The 21,134-nt window shown below is 42.7% G+C and overlaps 1 protein-coding gene across 1 annotated transcript in view; it reads right to left on the bottom strand.

The window, feature by feature from the left end:
• The window catches only part of LOC133967788 (inactive dipeptidyl peptidase 10-like), a 50,027-nt gene extending 30,268 nt beyond the window's left edge, over positions 1-19,759 (bottom strand). The window contains exon 1 of the mRNA XM_062403446.1: positions 19,419-19,759. Coding sequence (XP_062259430.1) covers positions 19,419-19,475 — 57 coding nt within the window. The 5' untranslated portion in view covers positions 19,476-19,759. The remainder of the gene's footprint in view (positions 1-19,418) is intronic.
• Positions 19,760-21,134: the final 1,375 nt, after the last annotated feature.

Genomic DNA, 21,134 nt, shown 5'->3' with positions numbered 1-21,134 from the left:
GGCTCCCAAGACAGAAAGACTCGAGGATTTGTTTACATCCCGGCAGTAGCCAGAGGCTGATCGATTCACCAAATCGATTGTAACTCCTTTAGAGCTCGTGCCTGGAGAAAAACACTTTCTTCCACCAGTAATCGTATGCAAGCGCATGTGTATAATGTGATTTCTGCTCAACTCATATGCACCGACGCCTGAGAGAAATTCACAAACAGCCGCTGAAAGAGTGCTTTGAAATGCAATCTCTTTCAAAGATTGCCCGATGCATCAAAGCCTATCTACAAATATAAAAAGGGCAAAAAAAGGAAATGTGTGTCTGAGACGTGAATATATTGTGCATGTCATGTTCACACACTGCTCTGTTTCAATGCTTCCATTCACTGCACAGGAACCTAACACTCAATCTAACAGATGTCACAGAAAACTGGTTTCAACGTATAGTCATCATGAGAAACACCTCAGACTGGTTTGCACTGTGAACCAGTATAGCTTGATCCTTCACCAGGTGTGAGATGCATACATCTTAAATCAGATAAGCGCTGGAAGTTGCAACTCATATAGTTACAGAAACATTTCAACAATTTATACAAAAGATTTTATTAAATTCTTCAGTGCTGAAGGGATTACAGGAGGATTTTAAATTAGTTATTTCAAACACTTCTTTTTGATACATTCTGGTGAAGAAATTCCTAAAACCAAAAGAAAAAGGTAAATTCTCTGCACTTACTGCATCCTACTGAAATGATAAACGTGAGCTTAAGGGAACTAAAGAGTCACCACAGAAAACAAAGTGACCTTTCACCTCCTCGTGAAAACAGCTGACAGCAGCTTTCATCTGCTGAACAACAGAGAAACGACACACACCTCCGCGATTTATTGCCTTTGCTGCGTTTCTGTCTTTCAAACATAAATAATTTACATTAACTATGATGAGGTAAATGCATTCATCAAACACAAACACGTATTAAAGGTGTATTGTATTTCCCTTTGTTCCTTTTTTTTACCTCTGAGGAAAGTACTGTTATCAAATCACAATGTTTACTTTGGATTAGATGCATGACAATTACATTTATCTTTTGTATTAGCATCACTCAGAAATACCCAAACTGGTCGTGATGTTATTTTAAAGCATTTGACGAAGCTGCAGCGTTGTCACCAGGCAGAATAGAAACTGAGCCCAGCAGGGGAAGATGGCCGCCCACAAGCAAGACAGAACAATCCACTCACTTTGAAAGATGTGCTTCATTAGATCCAGAGAGAAAATGTGAAACCCAGAGACGCTCTCCTCTGTGCCACATTCAATATAAACGGTTCATGTGCAAATCATTCACTGTACATATTCTCTCACATTACATATTTCTTATAACTGTATAAATTATGTTTCTATATACCTCCTTATTACAGCTGATAAAGGACTTTGTATTCGCATTAACCAGATTCCACTCAAACACGATGCAACAATAGAAATTAAAAACAGACATTTACCTTTTTGTTACTCAAGCATGGGTTTTATTTGCACTTTTTTTCTCTTTTCTCTTTTCAGGATGTGCAAATATAATTACTGTGAAGCAGAGCTGCTCCTGAAAGTGTAAATAAGCAACTGTTTGCTGTCATAACTTTATGAGGTGTAAAACGTCAATATTACATCTACAGCTTCTTCAATTGCCAAGAAAATGTGAATTTATCAGTAATTTCAAACCTTTACAGTCAGTAACAAACTACTCAAATGGATCTCTGTGTTGAAGCACATTGTGTTAATGCTGCCATAGTCACATTTATTCCTGCAGCTCCTTTGAGAAGCTGAACGAGCTGGAAGCTGAGAATGGGGGGGGGGGGGGGGGGGTCGTATACTGTTCATTTCAGGAGGTGGCTACATGTGGTCTTTAATGAAGGGGGTGTTGACTTTGACCCTGAAGACACTGGTCTTAAACCTTTGGGATGTAATAAATTCCATAAATAAGTTGAGTGCTTCCTCTTCTTCCCTGACTCGGCCCATTGGTGGGTGGCTGTACCAACACCAAGGTGCACCACCACCACCATGGAGATCCTCGGAACATGTTGTATAAAGACAACACTAAAAAGGACACATGTTGGGACGCTGTTGCAGTTCATTTTGGATCAACATGTAAAGTATATGCTTGAAAAAATTATTAAATGCCGTTTTTACTGCAGGCTGATAACAGCAAAAGAATGTGATAGTATTAGCGCTTACGCCACGCTTACGCGTCGCATCAGGTGTGAACCCGGTGTTACGCAGCCCGCAAGGGATGATTGGTCTGCTAACTACATCCTTTCCGGAGTCGCATTTCCAGTTTCATGGCGGATTTATCCGCCAGAAAAAGGCTACATGCAGCCGCAGTGGTGATGTAAATAAACAGCTGACTAAGAAGAAAGAAGGCGTCTTTAAGGTCGTCTTCCACAAAAAACATGAATCCGCCTAGTGTTCTGGAGGGGAATTGCTTGTAAAACGCGCAACGCTTGGGGAAGCATGAATGACAAACAGTCCTGCAACTCAGCTGAGTGAGAAGCTGCGCCGGACTTGAGCCTTTTAATTAAAGAAACAACCATGAAACAAAGGAACTCTTTACCTACTGACCTCCTTTAGGGTTCTTCTCTAAAAGGCCTGGGGGCAGTTCAGCTTAACATATTCAAAGTGATCACTTGAGTAACTCGACTCAACAGAGCAGTCCATCGAGGGAAAAGACCACGAGATGAATGACCCACAGACGATAATGGATCTCCTGTACTTTGAAGATCTGAGGGCACAGGAGAAAGGAGAAGATCCGACGAGAACGGCAGATGTTCAAAGAGATGTTCCTCATGTACGACGACAACATCAACCACATACTATCGATCAACATGGAGAGGCTGAGACTGGAGGAGGACTGGAGATGATGAAAGAGATGATCAAACTGAGTGAAGATTCACGCGCTGATTTAAATAGAACAACTCAACTGACGATGGAGGATGTAGAGAAAGGCAACCAGATATGTACGTTTCTGAAACTGCACAATCAGCAGCTCAACAAGGAGCGGACTACGAAGAATGAGAAAGGGAAAGCTGTTGATGCTGTGACTAGAGAGGTGAGCAACCAGGAAGAAGAACTCTTACAGAAGAATGAGATCCTGGCCAATGAGAATCTGGAGCTCTCTGATCTGCTGGTAGAAGAGAAGCGTTTCAGTGTCGACATCGACAACCAGCTCCTCGAAGTCCAGACGACTCTGCTGGGTTCACAGTCGGACTGGGGAAAACTTCAGACCGGATACAAAGAGCTCAAAATGGACCTGACGACTGAAAGACAGTTGAATGATGACCTGCACGCAAAGATCCAACGCCTATCAGCGAGGAAGGAGGAGGGAGTGAGCGGCCAGGAGCCTGTGGAGGAGGAGGTGAGCGCTGACTCAGCACCTGAGTCTCCACAGGGGAGCTGCACCAGTCAAGAAGAAGAAGAAGAAGAAGAGAAAATCTATTTGTGACATGTTCACTCACCTCTTTTCTTCTGGAAACACTTAAACTGGAAACTAAGGGTTCCACTGAGGACATGGAAAACAACCATGTTTTACAGCATGAACGATAGAGTTGTGTTCCTTAGCCGGATACTTTGCTGTGTGACTCTGGTGAAATAGCATGGGGGCAGTTTACGGTACTTAGCACTGTATCAGCTCTCCTGCCTGGATTCGTCTCCGGGGAGTTTGCTGAGGTCTTGTGTCCGTCTCAGGCTTCATGATAGAAATTAAGTGCGAGGGAGGCAGCGTTAGAAACACAGATAAGTGTCGAAACGCCCTCGTTATTCTTTGGAGACGTTATTATGCCCTGGAATCATCAGGAGAACATCTGTAAAAGCACATGGAGGGAAGAGCGGGGGGCACAAGCGAAGAGGGGCTCCTCATCAATCTGTGTTTCCACCCAGATGCTGCAGAAGAGATAACGATTTGTTCTGTTTGTGTTTCAAAGCTAAATTCATAACTGTTTTAACACCAGGGGACAGAATGGAAAAAAGATTAGTCTGAGTGGCTCTATTAATGTGAAAGTTTCACACACTTGCATTTCTTCTTTTAGACCTAGATCCTCATCTGCATCATTTCAAAAGACACAACTTCATTCATAAATAAATAACTAAATGAGTCTCAAATTCACGTTTTGCATCTTCACTTCCTGCTGCACTTCAACCTCATTTTCCCTTTTTCATCAGTTGGTAAAATTAAACTGCATTTTAAACAATTTTATTATTTAATGCTAGATTAATTTGTGTATTTAATAACCTTATTCCAAAATTATTTTGAGAGAAAAGAGTTAGATATGTTCTTAACTAAGCTTAATTTAAATAAACTACTAAATTAGGTTTACACATACCTGGAATTTTCTTTGGTATATAGGTGCATACAATGACCATAAAACATAAAAACACAGACGTCTACGAATTGTCTTTTTTTTTTATAACTGAACTGTGACTTGTGATTTTAAGGGAATTTCGTATCGATAAACTTTGATGGTTTTAACTTACATATCAAATTCCATATTCTTTATTTCCTTAGTCTTTATTTGAGTTGTCTACATCCATTTATTCTTTTTGTGATCCATCATGTTGTTATTACTACTTCGTAACATCCACAAATTGTATTTTTTCAATAGTCTTTGTAAGTTTCTTTCTTGTCTGATAAACTTAAGTCTAGATTTTCAGTCTGAAGAACAAACTGCTGTAAGATGTGATGACAGTGAAGACCCTGATACAGACTCCTGACTGAGTGTGAAGCCATCAGGGCCATAAAAACAACATGTTAATATATCTGTCCCAGAGAATTTGCCCACAGATTGAATGTGTGGCTTTAGCTAGCAGTTCCCACCAGTTCTTTTCAAATGTCTAACGAAAGGGGATTAACTTCCTGCCCTAACCTGACATGGATGTTTCTGGAAACGACTGCTCCTAAGGAGACGTGCTGAGTTTTAAAGCGTTTCCTTTCCCCAGGGACGCTGACCGGGCGAGAGCTCCAGGACTTTGGGCTCTCGAGGTACAGAAACCCTAAACAACTACGTGAGAGCAACTCAGTGAGAAGCAGACGACGATGAGTGAGGGAAGGAAATCTGATGACGCTGTGACTTGAGAGGTGAGCAAGCAGGAAGAAGAACTCTTACAGAAGAATGAGATCCTGGCCAATGAGAATCTGGAGCTCTCTGAACTGCTGGGGAAAACTTCAGAACAGATGCAAAGGGCTCAAACTGGACCTGATGTCTGAAAGACAGTTCAATGATGACCTGCACGCAAAGATCCAACGCCTATCAGCGAGGAAGGAGGAGGAGGTGAGCGCTGACTCAGCACCTGAGTCTCCACAGGGGAGCTGCACCAGTCAGGAAGAAGAAGAAGAAGAAGAAGAAGAGAAAATCTATTTGTGACATGTTCACTCACCTCTTTTCTTCTGTAAACACTTCAACTGGAAACTAAGGGCGCGCCATCAGTGTCTCAGATCATGAATATTCACAGTTTGTCTTTTCTCCCAGACAAAGTGCTGAGCGCTCAGGCCTCAGTTCCATGGAGCATGTGTGGCTGGATGCAGATGTAATGATCCTGCTCAGCCTCATTGGTCACTGGACTCATGGTCATGTGACCTCAGCTGTGTGGGTGATGGTGGTGGTCCTGCCGCATCCCAAGTGAACACGGGTTAAAATGAAATGTCTCTGTGTTTGTTTCATTATCAGATGTCTGTCACTGTCTCCTCCGGCTAATCTGGGAGTTATCAGCCCGGGACAGGAAGGTGACGGACTCCTCCATTAACCAACTTGTCACTCATCATCTTCTGACCTGTCCACACAGACAGAGGGGACACAGGGCTCTCAGCGTCATGGCCGTCTGCACCTTCCCTATTTTGTTTGCTGCCGCACCTTTTAATCTGCTCCGCTGATTGCTTTCCAGCGGCCTTGGCTGTCGGCCCTACAGAGCCTAATCACAGAGCCAGAGTTTTATGTCACCGCTGCCCAAACACAATCAACTGGACAGATTATGCTAATGCGCTCTCATCCGGAGAGCAGTGAGAGCCAGACGGGAACAAAGTCCCAGTCAATGTGACGGACAAGTCGTTTCTCTTCTGGGTTTGACTATCCTTTCTCTCGCTCAAAACTTGGTACATTAAGATGGTGCCAGACGCAAAAAGAATTCAAATATCTCAGGATGAAGTCGGGAGAGTTTGCGAAATCAGAGCCGACGCTGGTGCCGATGCAAACAGAACGATGGGATCTGAGCAGCACAATGAAAACGTTTGAATCAATGGGGAGGGAGGTGGTTAGGTATTCACTCTGACTCTCAGTTGCAATGAGCGCATCGTGTGGAGTCTGTTTGTTTACAGGAACAACGCGTCTGCACTTGTTTCACAGGCTCAAGGTTCATGAAGTGAATGAAAGCACGAGGTTGTGTTTCTGCCTTGCAGCTTCGGGACGTATCATCCACAAAGACATCACTGCTCGGTTTGGTAACGTGTCTTCTAACCTCAATCAACACTTTTCCACATTTTGTCCTCGCCTGTCATTGGTCTCATTTTTCTCCCCGTAGTCTCCAACTGCTCCGTTGTGTTTGCGATGCTACACAAACAACGTGGAGATTATTCTGTGTAGATTTGTCCGGTTCTTACAGAGAAGACATCCCTGTCTAGTAAAACACATGTGAGCATCATGGAAGTCTTCTGGAGTCAGATTACCTTCGACCTGCTTCTCACTGGACTCTGCACCACTCAGTTATTTGCTCTTCTGGATACAAAGAAGAGCAGCACACACCAAGTTGGTTTAGCTCGTGTGCTGCCGTCCACAGTTCTATGGGAGTGGGAGAGTGGGAGTATGGATGGAGTTAGTGGGAGCCTCTGGGATTTAATCATACTGAAGTGAGGAGGGCTGCAGGAGCAACTGGTTCCCAGTGGCAGCACATGGAGTTGAACATGGAGTCATTAGATGTGGATGATGTCAAACATGTTGCTGATGGAAGTTTAACAGGTGAAGTAAAGAGGTGGAAACACAGGAAACTGATGTGACCTGACAAACTCGTCCAATTAGAATCAGACCTGTCTCCTTAACAGGATTCACTGTGACTGAGACAATTAAACAATCACACAGAGAGGAGAGTTACTGTAACGATGAGTCATCACTCACAATCAAATCTGCCTTTTGGCTTATGCTTCATTTGAAATACTAATTATAATAAATAATTGTTATACCGTGAAAAAATTGATTAACATTTTATTTACAAGCCCATTTGCTTCATTTATTTACGATTTCAGTCCAATGAACAAGTTGTTAAAATGTTAAAATGACTGTTATGAATCTTCTTCTTCCTCTAAACTGATCGGCTCCATTCATCCAGACGTCTTAAAGAATCTTTTATTCCATTTTCTGTCGTCCCACCAAACAAGTCATTACTATTCTACCACTTTAATCTCAAGGCTTTACTACAACACTTGTTTGTTGTATTTCTCATATTTATGATTTTTCCACTTTTCTATTATTGTGTATAGTATTTACTTGAATTCTCATCTTTAGTCTTACCACATCTTCCCCTTTCACTCACTGCTACCTCCTCCAAAACATGCATGTATGTGAATGTGTTTGTATTTGTATTGTGTTCACGTTATTGTCAATGTTTGTTCTCTCAATCATGTGTGTTTGTTGAGCTGCTGGACTTGGAATGCTTTCCTCTCGATGTGTGTGTTACCTCTTGTGTGTGTGTGTTAGTCCTTGGGGCCACTCGCCTTCCACTGAATGTCTGCAGGGTCCCTCTACTGTAGATGAGCATGGTCCTTGATGTCTCTTTGCTGATTTCTACACTGAATTTGACGTAATAATGTGCTTCTGGTCCTCGGCACTGAATGAATCTGATTCTTTAGCAGCAGAAAAATCCACCGAACTGGGTCTCCTGTAGTTTTATAAAGATGGTCCAAAGCAGCAAAACCATTCTGAAAATGAATTTTCAAATCAGACATGCAGACGAATGCCGGCGAAGAAAACAGAAGACGGAGTGAAAACATAAATTTCCATAGATATGAGACAAAGCCCTGATGGAGCCTTTGGTATTTCATGGAGCATTTCTTTGCCGATTTGGTTTTGATAAGGTTAGAGGCACCAGATGGAGACGCTGCCCCAGTAAATATGCTTTATTTCACCCAGGAATTCAATTATGGGAAGAAGATGACCGACCTCACATGCAAGCCTGAAATAAATATGTCAGGGATGATCAGGATCAGGTCTGACGAGTGAAGGCGCAGAATAATCAACCGGGGGCGGATTGAACCCACTGGTGCTGAGCCCTGTGCAGGTTTCAGTCACTGTCCTCAGATCAGTCCTTCTCTCCAGCTTCCGGAGGGAGAAGGACCAGAGCAGATGTCACAGGGCGGCAGTGAGATGCAGATCTCAGGAGGAGATCTCAGGATTGGAAGAGAAAACCTGAGGTGTTTTTCTTTTGACCTTTCACTTGATTTTTATCAAGCACCTACTTAACCTTTCTGCAGGGAGGTGATGCATGTGGCAGGAAAGAGTCACAACAAATATCTGTCTTCTCTGGTTGACGAGTAAAAGATGAATGTATTTAATTTTCATTCATGAAGCAAATCTATCTGCTTTATAGAATTCAGTTTAATGAGCTAATGCACTGGAGCTTCATTTACAACAGGTACAAGTGCATTTGAATAACACAAATATTCCCCTTGCATAGATTAATAGATTAACTCTTTTTAAGGAAGCAGTTTTAGGACTTTATTTTTGACAATATGACAATAACCTTTAGAATGTGTAACTCTGTGTCTGTGAAGCTATGTTTGAGGGTTACAGATGTGAAAACTCTGTTTGTTTGCTTTGTTTATATCTGGGTGATGAATTGGATGGACGCTAATGTAGGACAGGAATTTATAAGCATCTTGCTTTTACATAGAATGTTAACTATGTGTTGTGTACTATGTGTACAATATATCTTTTGACTGAATAGCAAGATGCTCTCGTCCTCAATATAATATATTTCATCCAGACTCGTGATTGTGACCTTCTAAATAATATGCTGTTTATTTTCTGTAGAACACAACTCAACCCATAGCTCGAAAAAAAAATTCATTTACTTCATGGCTTTGAAAGGGATGAGACACATAAAGATGCTCAAATATAAATATACCTTTCTGCATTCTTTATCAATCACAGTATCTTTGTTTGCATGCAAGATGTATGATTACAACCTTGTGTAGGCATAATCATGTCTGCGCAACTTGTTGTTGACAATTTATAGTAACCTACACAACATATTTTCTAATTTTTCGATAGCTCAGTGCTGGAGGAGTGTAGCACACACACACTCTGTATCTTCGCCCTGGCCCGAGGATCGACCTGCTCTGTAGACATGGATGGACAAACATGTCTGAGGAAGGCTGTCGATAGATAAATACGTGGAGCGTGGCCCGGCCTCCTGGAGCCAGAGATGTGCTGTACAGATGCAAAGCTGCAAGACATCCCAGGGTATCTCTCCAGGAGGAAAATACACACTCTACTTTCTTCTAGAACTTTTTCTTATATAAAATATACCGTGCTATTCTTTCAGAATAATATTGAGCATCTTGGAGAGAAGGGAAATGTCATCACGCGGATGATGTATGAGGCCGAAATACTTTCTTTAAATATAAATAAGTATTTTGTATACACGCAGAGGTGATTTTGGTCTGATGCCTTCATGAGGTTCTGCATCATTCGGTTTTTGGCTTCTACGTTCGTTTTTTAAATCTCTTGAGTAAATTAGATCAACAAAAAAGGTTTGGTTCGGTTTGGTCACAAAGGGAAATTTACTTTGGCTTAGAACCAACAGTGTGATGTGGTTAAACCCATCACTTGAGTTTGGGAAGGGAACAACAAACTCCCCTGTTAGAGTCTAATGTTTTATTGGGCTGAGTCAATAGAACATTTTGTTGTGGCAGGTCGGATGTTCTTTTTCTGCTGGCCCCATTTGAAGCAGGTCAAAAACAGCTGAAAGCAACATCTCACTAATTGTGCATATTTTCCTTCTCACCACCAAACAAGTGTGTTTCAAGTGATCACTTGTTTTTCCATCCATGGTTCGGTCCAACGAACTGAGCGAGCTGATGGGATTCAACACAAACCAGTCGACCACAACAAAGAGCTCAAAGAGGCTGAAAGCTGCAGAGCTGATGATCCCAACACAAAGGAGATATTTCACCAGTAGGTTCTGTATTGAACCATTCACAATAGATATAATAATATGTGTGTTTTATTTCACTTCATACTGGCTGTTGGACCCAGTGGTCCCGTGTGACCTGAGGATTTGCCTTTAGATAAAAAAAAGGGGAAAGTTCAAGACGCATTACTTTTCCTCTTGAACACAATTTCCAACAGAGGAAAAACAAAAGCAAACACAAATTCCTTCTCCTAACAGCTCACATGCTCCTCCCCTCCGCTCTGTATTCCTGTCAGATTCTGCATTAATATGATATGCATGAAATCAGGTGCGATTGAGCCAGATAACTCGGAGCCCCTCTGGGGGGGGGGTGTTTGGGGGCACGGGATGAATTTAGAGATATGGCTATCTCCTGAAGGCAGCCTTTGAAAAGTCCTGCCAATGAAATTTAAGCTTTCCGGTCAGAGATGTGAGAGAGCGGGTGGAGTGAAGGGCAATCGAGGCTCGAGTGCACAAACTCATTCTTCTACCGGCCGAGCTGCTGATATCATTCTGTAATCAGGGGTTTAAATCGTGATCGCTGATCTGGTCTGAAATCAGCCTTCTCTTTGTGTTTTAACGTATTTGCCTCTTAACAACTGACGGTTGCTGGAATCAGCTGTTTGGATCCATCATGTGTGAGCCTCAGGTATTCTGTGGATTCAAACTGGCCTCTTACATTCCCATTAACGTCCATAAATAACACAGGTGTAATAAGAGTAAACACAAACTCCACTCAGAATGGCCCCTGGTCCCTCTGGGATTTGAACCAGGAACCTCCTGAGTGTGAGGTTACAGTGCTACCAACATGTTACACAATGTTTTATATTGTGTAGACAATATATAATTCATATTTCTGCTGATTCTCCTGATGTGCATCTAACTCTCTGGGTTTCTGTTCCTCACACAAACCTCACATCTCCACAGAGAGCAGACGGTTCTCATTATTCGTTCTTGGTGTGAGACTCCCCCCTTCTGGTTATTCTAAGTTATTACATGTTCTGCTGCAGATTTAAATCACACTGAACTATTTCCTCCTCTCGAGCTGCAGGAGGCTTGTCTGTGTGATTTATGATACAAGCTATAAAAGCAGCATACATTCCGTGAGTTGAATTTTTTTTAGCAGGTATTTTATAAACGCACCGTGTCAGCAGTGCAGGTAAAAGGTAGGTCATAATCAGAGCAGTGTGTGTGTGTGTGGGGGGGGGGGGGGGGGGGGGATCCCTGGGTATTATATGCTGAGACTTGATTCAGACTGGACATGTTTCCACGAAGGAACCTGAGCAGGCAAAACGGGAAATGATGTAGCAGGATTGAACAAGGACATTATTTAAATAAAATTCTCATTAAGGTAAATTGTACTTTAATGGAATCTACCTATGAAATAGAAATAGAAAGAGAAGACCAAGTAAGGCAGTGAGAGATCTGCAACACAAGTTTACCACAGTATCATGCTTATACCAGAGTATAAAGTAAAGTCTGCATAAACAATACAAGTGAATACAGTGCAGTGAAATTATCGGGAATTTGTATAATTTAAACTTATCTGTTTAAGAATGTGAGCGCAGTCTGCTCCCTGGATGACATCCCCCCCCCCCCCCCCCCCCACACACACACAATAAGATGGCCATCTGAAGAAGTGGTCGGTTCAGTCCAGCTACAGTGGACTCCTATGGTAACCCCCTTACTGGTGTTCAACTGGGAAAATGCACATGAGTGCTGCACTCATAGAAGAGGAAGAGACACAAACTGAATTCATATACGCTTCCTCTCATGAATACACATTCAAAAGAGAGGAAAATAGAGACCCCCCCATGGATTTATCCTCTGAGCATGTTCTGTTCTTCAAAGCCAATTCACGCTCATGCATGTCTGCATCCTATGGAGGCTGCGTTTAGGAGGATTAGCATAATGAGGCCGTGCACATTAAACAGCAGCTTCTTCACCTGAATCTCAGATCCCCCCCACCCCCCCCCCCCCCCGTCATCACACTCTGCAGGACATCCAGTTGCACGGGAGATAACATGCGAAAGGTGTGTGTGTGTGTGTGTGTGGGGGGGGGGGTTATTCTGATATTGCAAGCCTGTAAACCCAAATGTAATCAGATATAGATACAGAGGAGCCAAGCAGATTAGGACTGAGGTGCAATGAAGGACAACATGGAAGTTGTGCACAGCTGCTAACGGAGGCTTAACCCAATCAATACTGCTTATGAGAACGGCGTGTGTGTCTGTGTGTCTGTGTGTGTGTCTGTGTGTGTCTGTGTGTCTGTGTGTGTGTGTGTGTCAAGATAAGATAAGGAAAGATGGCAAAACTCGAGCACGACACGAATATCTGCAGTCACCTGAAGGTGGCACAATTAAGTTTGGCCTTTTACTGATTTACTGAACATCCTCGTGTGAATCAGGATTTGACTCCAACTCTGGATCAGATAAATTCATAAACCTCACTTGGAGGCAAAGGTGCAATATGTAAAGTACATGTAAAATAAAAACACTCAACACAATCCTGCACTTCAAAATAAATGCATTAATGTAACGTTGAGGTTTGGATGGATTTAAACTGATGTTTTTAGAAATGTTTACATTCAGGTGGTGTCAAATTGTACCAAATATGAAGCTGTTTCCTCTTTCTGTCTCTACCAAGCCCCCCCACCCTGCACAAGCTTGTCTCTTCACCTCATTTCTTCACAGGCCCTCCCATTTCCGAGAGTTGCTATGGAAATGGATGAAGACAACAGCCCTGCTCTGGAAAACCTTCTGTGCTCTGACAACGTCTATTATCAAGTGGAGCGGAGGCGCCTCCGTTCCACCGGCTGACTTATTCAAATCACTCACTGAGCACTCGAAGGGATAAGAAAGCAGCTGTATCTTATTATTTGTAATCACAATTGACAGGTATCCAAAAGCAGGGTTTGCTCACAAGGATTTATGTTTGCAACACACACACACAGACACACACACACACACACACGTCTGTCTCTCTCTGAAGGATAATGCTCCGCCGGCTGGAGAGGAGGGGTAACGAGAGAGACTATAATGTGAAGACGGACGTATGAAGCTATTTTACTTGACACTAACATATGGCTGCAGTCATGTCTCAGAGCTGCTGAAGTTAAAGCATCAAAAAAGATCATTTATAACAATTAAAGAGAAAAAGAAAAGAGGTCTCAGTGACTCGTTCAGCAGCTGAACACGTTCACCACAATAGAAATCAGACAATGCTCCTGGACTTCTTCCCAACAGTGGACTCTGGAGCAAATACACAGCCCAGTCCAAACAGGCAGGTAGGAACTGGCACTGCACTTATTCAAGGATCTGGCTCTAGAAGATACTTCAATCAGCTGATCGACGTTTTAAATGTGGAGTTAACTACAAACATACACCCATCATATCTGTCCCCAGATCTCCACCAAGTTGAACAGCTGTGTGTATTTCTGAGTCAGATCCCTTCACTCCTCACTGCAGTCATCATCACATCTCAGCTTCTCGAGTTCAAGACGGAGACAGTGATGGTGTCTCTTTGTCTTCTCCTTTCAGCTGCTGCTCTCTTAGATTAACTTTGTGTGATAGCAGCTCTTGGATGTGTCCTTGGTGAGAGGGGGAGGTGTCTGTAACATCTGAACCTCAGTCAGTTTCACACCTTGTGATGCAGGGCAGCTCTGGATCTGGGTTTAAAACCGTTGTAGGTTCAACAGACCAGGAGAATCTTGAAGCCGCTGTGGTTTCGATGGTTTGATTCCAGTGATTTAAACAAAAACCAAACTAAGTAGAATGTCTCTCAGTAGAGCACATGTCCAACAGCCCACATTTAAATTCACCAGATCTGGAATTTAAATTTAAATTTGCACAAATTTCCACCCGCTCGTAAAAATCATTCCTCTACACAACTGATTTATTTCCATCCAGATTCATTAACTTCTATTTGATGATTGCAGGAAAGAAGGGGGGGGGGGGGGGGGGCAGCCCTATTTCACAATGTAAAAGAAAGTGATGATGGATTGTCTCCTGATTGATTATGATGCTCATAAGAAACCACTGTGCTGCTGCCCCCCCCCCCCCCGCCCTGCCCCCGACCCAGAGCTACACTCAGTGACAGGAGAGATGTTCAGCCCTTAACAACTGTATCACTGTAGCACCTCTACATCAGGATGACATCTTCATGCCTCTGAAGCTCTGGAGTCCCCAGAGTCTGGACTCGGCCCAGTCTCCCCAGTCTCCGCCCCCCCTCCCAACACCAGCCAGCGCTCTGAGTTTGGATGAATTCTCTGATCGCAGCTTTGTTCTATTTCCATACAGTCGTGGTTTGCTCTTCAGTTCTTCATTTCTCTTCTCAACCTCTTCTGATGAGTTTCTATTTTATTATATTTATTCATTGACTCTGAAACAGCTCAGTGGACTCACAGAGGAATAACGGTTCCTCCACAGACACTGTAGTTCTGCACAGATTCATCACAAGAGCCTTTACTCACTGGATGGTGTCGGCACTGGGAGGATCCACTTCTGGTTCCAGATCAGCTACTCAGTATTTGAATAACAATGATCTTTATTCTGTAGCTGTGGGGTCATATTTAATGCTGCTGCTGCATGTAAACACGTTCCTGTTTATAGCTTTAACAAGAACCTACTGATACATCACATTGGTGCAGTGAATTGTGCTTTTCAGGATTACAAACCAAATTCTAATGAGCTGAGACAGGAATTAAACAGTATCAATGTATTCAAGTGTGTTGTTGTGTTCAGCCCAAACACCCGGCATTTCCAAATTTATTCAAAAGAGAGTTAATCATGATTTCAGTCTGAGTCTGTGTAGCACGAAATGTCATCACAGCTGACAATAATTAATTTGCATTTGGGAAACGTGTTGTTTTGACCCGGTTTGGAAAGTTGTCAGGTTTCAGGAAGTTGTTTGTGTGAACAATGCACACGCTCCTGAGAAACCGGTGTTAAAGTGCTTTCAATTAACACCTGTGCTCCACCGAGTGCATCTGCAATCGCATTTCTATAGAGCTATATATAGCAGACATTATCTCCAGGCAGCTTTCACATAGAGGAACAATTTAACGACCCAACATGCACCAGCACCGGTGCTGAGGAGGAAAAAGACAAATGATATTGTCAATTTTGATATAAATCACTGAAGCTGAAAGATGAGCTCAGCTATTTGGTCATAATAACCTCTTCTTTTCATTACGTCAAACCCACCTGCTGCAAATAAAAGGATTAGCTTATTTGGATCCATATTCAAGCTGCAGTAAATTTCATTTCAACTCCATATCCTCGAACCTGAGGCCCATTGCCTTGCTGCTTTCTTCCCGGTTGTCTCAGAACCTGCTTAGCAGCTCTAAGCTTGTTTATTAAAATATCACAATGATTATTTACACTTACAAAACCCCCTTCTACATCATTTGATTTCTGAAATACGAGCAGCTACAGATCTTTCAGTCAGTCCATCGTGTGGTTAGGTTGAACCTCGAAGTGATTGATGAGTTCTCCATCGACAGACTGGCTTCAACATGGATTCAGAATTAAATCACAACAGCCCATTTTGTTTTCCTGTAAATCCCAGGCATTCTTTTTAGCTTCACTTAATTCAGTAATCTTGAAAATCTAATGATCCTGTTATTTAATAGGTTAATCTTAAATTCTTCCCCCTGTCATCTTAGCTGTGTGACCCACGTGCAGAGGAAATGCTGTGGAACTGCCATCAGCATCATGTGCTTCCAGAGCCGGCCTGTGATTGGCTCTCGCAGGACGCCATCGGAGCAATATTCAAACAATCGTTGGGTGAAATTCAAAAATAACAGATGAACTGAGGAGTTGATAGTTTGTTCACATTCGACCAGACTCATATGTGTCTCTGCTGTTTGGTTTCTGATTCCAATGGAATCTGAGGAGCTTAAATCCGACAAACCAAAGGTGCAGCTGGCAGTGGTTGAGTAAGAGTTGAACCAGATTCAAGGATTTTTCTCATGACCTCATCATGTGGAGAACAGCCAGCGCAGCACAAAGAGCTGACAGCTGCACTCGTCCTGACGTCTGTGAGCAGAACGTCTCCACAGTCCTTCAGCAGCGATTCACATTCTGCTGTGAACCTTCTGACATCTGCAGAGAACCGTGCACACGTTTAAACCGAAGAAACAACACAACTTGTCAAATGGTGCACAGCAGCTGTGGCCTTGTCTGACTCAGACAGGCTGAGGCTCACAAGTGAAAGAAAGTCAGTTTCACACAGTCGTGCTTTTTCTGTTTATAAAAAGCCAGCAGCTCCGAGTCTATTGAGATATTAACTACACTCCTAATCACTCTTCTGCTGTAACTTACGGTCAACTTGTTCCAGGATTTATTTTACAATTCACTCCTATATTTTCCCCTCAGAGAGAGAGAGAATCATTCATTATTGAACTCCTGTTTGTTGGCTGTGGTTGTGCTTGTGCTTGTGCATAAAGCAACAGTAATAAAACTGTGAGAGGATTCCCAGTTGATTGAATGTCCTCTCGCCCCTGGAGAGCCGGGGACGGTGATTTCTTTCCATATGTTGGTTTTCAGGGAGGGACGGGACAAAAGCCAGAATGTTCACCCATCTGTCCCGCAGTGGGAGCTCCCTGTGGCGCCGGGGGTTCTCTCTCCAGTGAGCCCTAATGGGCCGAAAGGATTTCCTTTAAATTACACACCAGGCTGTCCCTGAAGACGGCCCTGTTAGTCTGCACTGATGGGTGAGCTGCGTTAGACGGAGGTTGCTCACTAGAGGAGACAGCAGCACTTTCTTAGTTGTGTTCATATGGAGCCGGTCGGACTTGTTGCCCTGAACAAACAAGCGAGTTGCTCTCAGCAGCTGTTTGTCTGTTGTGAGGCTTTAGGAGCAGAACCCAGAGTCTCTGTCAAAATGCTGATTCTCACTCGGCTCACTTTACAGATTTGACAGATGTTTGTAAAGCCTGGGCTGGGTGCACTTGTTGGGGGGGCCACTTTAAATGGTCAAACAAGACTTTGCATACGTCACTGCACAGCTTTGATTGGAAAGAAGCTTAAACCCTCTGTGCTTTTTTAATTTCCTGTTTTCCTGTAGTGGGTGAGCCAAAACTTAAATCAGGTTATACTGGAATGAGAAGAATTATGGGTAGAATTAAGTGTTGGACCTATATATATATATATATATCATTGTTCACTTAGACTCAAGGATCCCTGAATGCTTGTCTTGCTCGTATAGCTTGCCATGACAAATTGATTAATTTACCACAGATGAGGTGGTTTCAACAACTGGACAGTTAATTCATCTTGAATCCCTCTTGGCTCTTTGATTTGAGTTGGCTGTCATGAGTTTTAGAGTGGAATTTCCAAAACTGAGACATTTCAGAAAGAGAGAGCAGACAGGGAGGTGACAGAATATATCACAGGTTCAAATCCCACTGTGAGCAACAGGCAAACACCCACTGTTCTGAAACACAACATGATCCCTTTATCTGCATTGTTCCTCCCAGCAGAGGCAGCTCAGGCCCACAACACACTTCCTGCTGGGGAATCCAAACCAAGTACGATTATGATTATCTACCATTCAGTAAAAATGTGTGTGAATACAACAGTGGTACCACTTAAAAGATTGAGCAGTGCACAGGGAGGAATGTCTCATGTTGAAGATCTTTCTCCACAGGGAGATTCTGTCCCTGGAAACTGATGATCCACTGAATCACTGGAACTAACTCCAACCCAGTCTACTAACTTTGTCCATTGACTTCTTTCTTAGAGGGAAGTTAGTCTAAACTGAATCATCTGAGCATCTCTATCCAAATGGACAATCTCTTTAGTGGAAATCTTTTCAAAATAAATTGCATCTTTGTATAATTTAAATATCAGGAAACCATGACACCTGGAACGTTTTTGTTCTGCACTGTTTACATCCATAAGTCAATGTATCGACAGGATGAGGCAAAATCAACATCTGGAAAACCCCCCTGCAAAGCATACACGTGCACATGCATATTTAATCCTCCCCCGAAGCCCATGGGGGGGGGGGGGGGTTTACAACTGCCCACATCTTCCAGCTTCCTACAGCTGGTTATAATGGGAACAGGATTCTGTAATGTAATGATACTAAGTGGAGCTTGTACCAAGGTAATTTAAATTGGTCCCTGATCCTTGGAGAGAAACTAACACTTCACACATTTAATGTGGCTCCAGAAATAACAATGTCAGTCCATTAGTTTGTAGGTGCAGCGCTTCCACATCGATTAGAGTCGTCACCCTCAAATTTAGATCATGTCCAGACTAATGACATCGATCCCTCAACCTGCATCTGCACCACAGACGGGATAAGGTTCCACTTGTTTGGTGTTTTAATATTTGTAATAATCTGGTTCTCACTAACATCAAATGGTTATTGGTATTGTTTTTAAAATATAATTAACATTTGTGTTTGTTTTTTTTGTCCTGTGATTTTTTTTGGCCAAGTAAACAAAGTGATACTCCTTTATTTTTAAAGTCTAAATATACAGTAATGTTCATTTTACAACACTGAGAATTAGAGGCTCTCTGAATTAATTACAAAGAATAACCACTTTGTATTACCTTGTTATCGTAATCAATACTTTCATCGGATATGATGCTACAAACCTAGCTTATAGTTGAGTCAGATGAAGTTAGGTCCAGACAAATGTTGCGCCCCCATCAGGCCACAGTTTGATGTGATAACCAGATTGTTGTTGTTGTGGTTTTAATTATTTAACAGTTTTGTTTTCTCTCTAGAAACCGACACTTTCACTGCTGCTAGACAAACAGGACACACACACACACACACACACACAGCTTTGGTACAGAGTCACTTTCATCCGTTTCACATCAAGTCAAAACGCCCGCATCGATATTAAATGTTAATATTTGCTCCGCCACATGTGTCAGTATTTTTCAAAGATGGATAAATAATGAAGAGGATCCACTCGGCCACGCTGTCCTCAAACCGGAACGTGGTTTCTCCAGCTCTGCAGTTAAATCATTCATCTGACACTCTGCCTGCCAGGGCACAAAAACATCTGACCATCACAAGTTCACACTCCTCTCACAAACTGCCTCCACGTGCTCTCTAGGTTCATCGAAACTTTACACCACCGCCCCCCCCAACTTCTGAAAGTTTAGCACCGCACACACAGTCCGCGGAACCCCTCTGAACCCCTCCAGGAGGTCAAGCCTCTGCGTTTCCCATCGTGAAGCTGTGTCCGTGCGTCGTGGAGGAAGCGGCCACACGTTACCTTGTCGTCGGCGGAGTATCTCCGGCTGTGCTGCGCGGCTCCTGCGCTCTGGTTCATGGTTCAGCACCTTGGACAGCTCCGGTGGAAAGCAGGAGAAACTCCGATCACCTCAAACACGTCCGCTGCTCCTCCAGGTCTTCATCGACTCCTCTTCTTCAATGTGACACGAGCGCGTCCTCAGCCAACTGAGTCCCTGAGCGTGAACACTCTGCGGGTGCGCCAGCTGCGAGCTGCTCATCCAGCCGACAGTAACGAAGCATTCGAGGTACAGTCTTCAACAACCCGTTTCTAACTCGAAGGTGAAGGCTGTGAACCTCGTGGTAGAAAATACACAGAAAGGGTTTCAGCCTTTCCCCAAAAATCCCTAAAATGATTTCCAGGTATGAGTGGACAGATGCTGGCACAGGAATTAAGTTTGTGCACTAGAGTATGAGCGTCTATTCCAATGCAGACAGATTACATAACATTTTTAAACTGATTAAAACAATCTCCTGCAGATAAAGAGATCATGTTTACAGAGCTATTTCATTTTATGTTATCTCCAGGACCTGGTCATTTAAGATTTGTGGTATAAAAGTAAACGCCTCATAACGTGGAGCCGATGTAATTATACATAAATAAATAATAAGGCACATTGCTGATGATGTATAAACCTAAAGTCCACATAGAGTCTCGTCCAATGAAACGTGAATTTAATCATGTATTTAATTATGTATTCATCAGCAAGAAATATTATATGTCAACTCTAAGACCAAATTTATTATAATTTTGACACGAGAACCAGCAGTAAGTGAACAGAGGATTTACGGAGATAAGACAGTTCACAGCCTGACAACGTTTTCTGTTTGAAATATTCAATTGGGATGAGTTTTATTTCACTTATCTGTAATGACTTTAATCTAGATCAGAAAACCCCCCATGGAGCTTGTCGTTATCTATAGATAATATGTGTTCAGATTTACTTTGGATTACTCAGTCACAACCTAACGCTGAATAAAAACATCTGAAATATACAGAGTAAGGCTCAGTCTGTATTCCCCAGTTTCCCAGTGACTTTATCAATCCAAAGTAAACCCCCAGAGAAATGCACTAAGCTGCAGAGCCTATATGAGTCCCCTCCCAGCAGGGGGTCTTTGATTTCCTAGGCCATTGTGTAGGTGGAGACTATACGTCAAGAATCTCACTCACACTTCTAGATGCTGTATGAGATAATCTGGAATTTCTTATTCATTTTAATCGATTCCTCAAAGGCTGCGTTGCAAAACACTTAAAAAAATTATCAATAGTGTCTATTATGATAATCTATGGTCATTTAAATAGGGATAGATCCACTGGTGTAATCAAGAAAACAATAATACTAGTAAATAAAGATATAAGGCACAGTTCTCTGCTTAGTCCTTGAAGTAGTCGTGAATTGCAAATATAGATATGATTGATATCATTCTAATGAAAACAAATTTTTCAATGTGTTTCCATGGCAGGGTTCCCTGTCTGTAATTTGATCACATCCTCAGTGTTGTTGTGATGTGCAGGCAGCCACAGACCAGCCACAGACCAGTCACTGACAGCCTGAGATCCCCTGCAGGCCACAGTGTGTACGACTGCAGGGAGATGTGAAAAGAAAAGCTGGAAACGTGCTCGGAGGACACCTCACACCCTTGTATATTGAAAATGTGAGACCCAGAGTGTGGTGTGGTGGTTATGTTTTGTTGTGAG

This window comes from Platichthys flesus, chromosome 13 (assembly GCF_949316205.1).
Source record: "Platichthys flesus chromosome 13, fPlaFle2.1, whole genome shotgun sequence".
Taxonomy (NCBI): domain Eukaryota; kingdom Metazoa; phylum Chordata; class Actinopteri; order Pleuronectiformes; family Pleuronectidae; genus Platichthys; species Platichthys flesus.
Note: the sequence above shows the minus strand (reverse complement) of the source record. Positions and strands in the feature narration are given on the sequence as shown.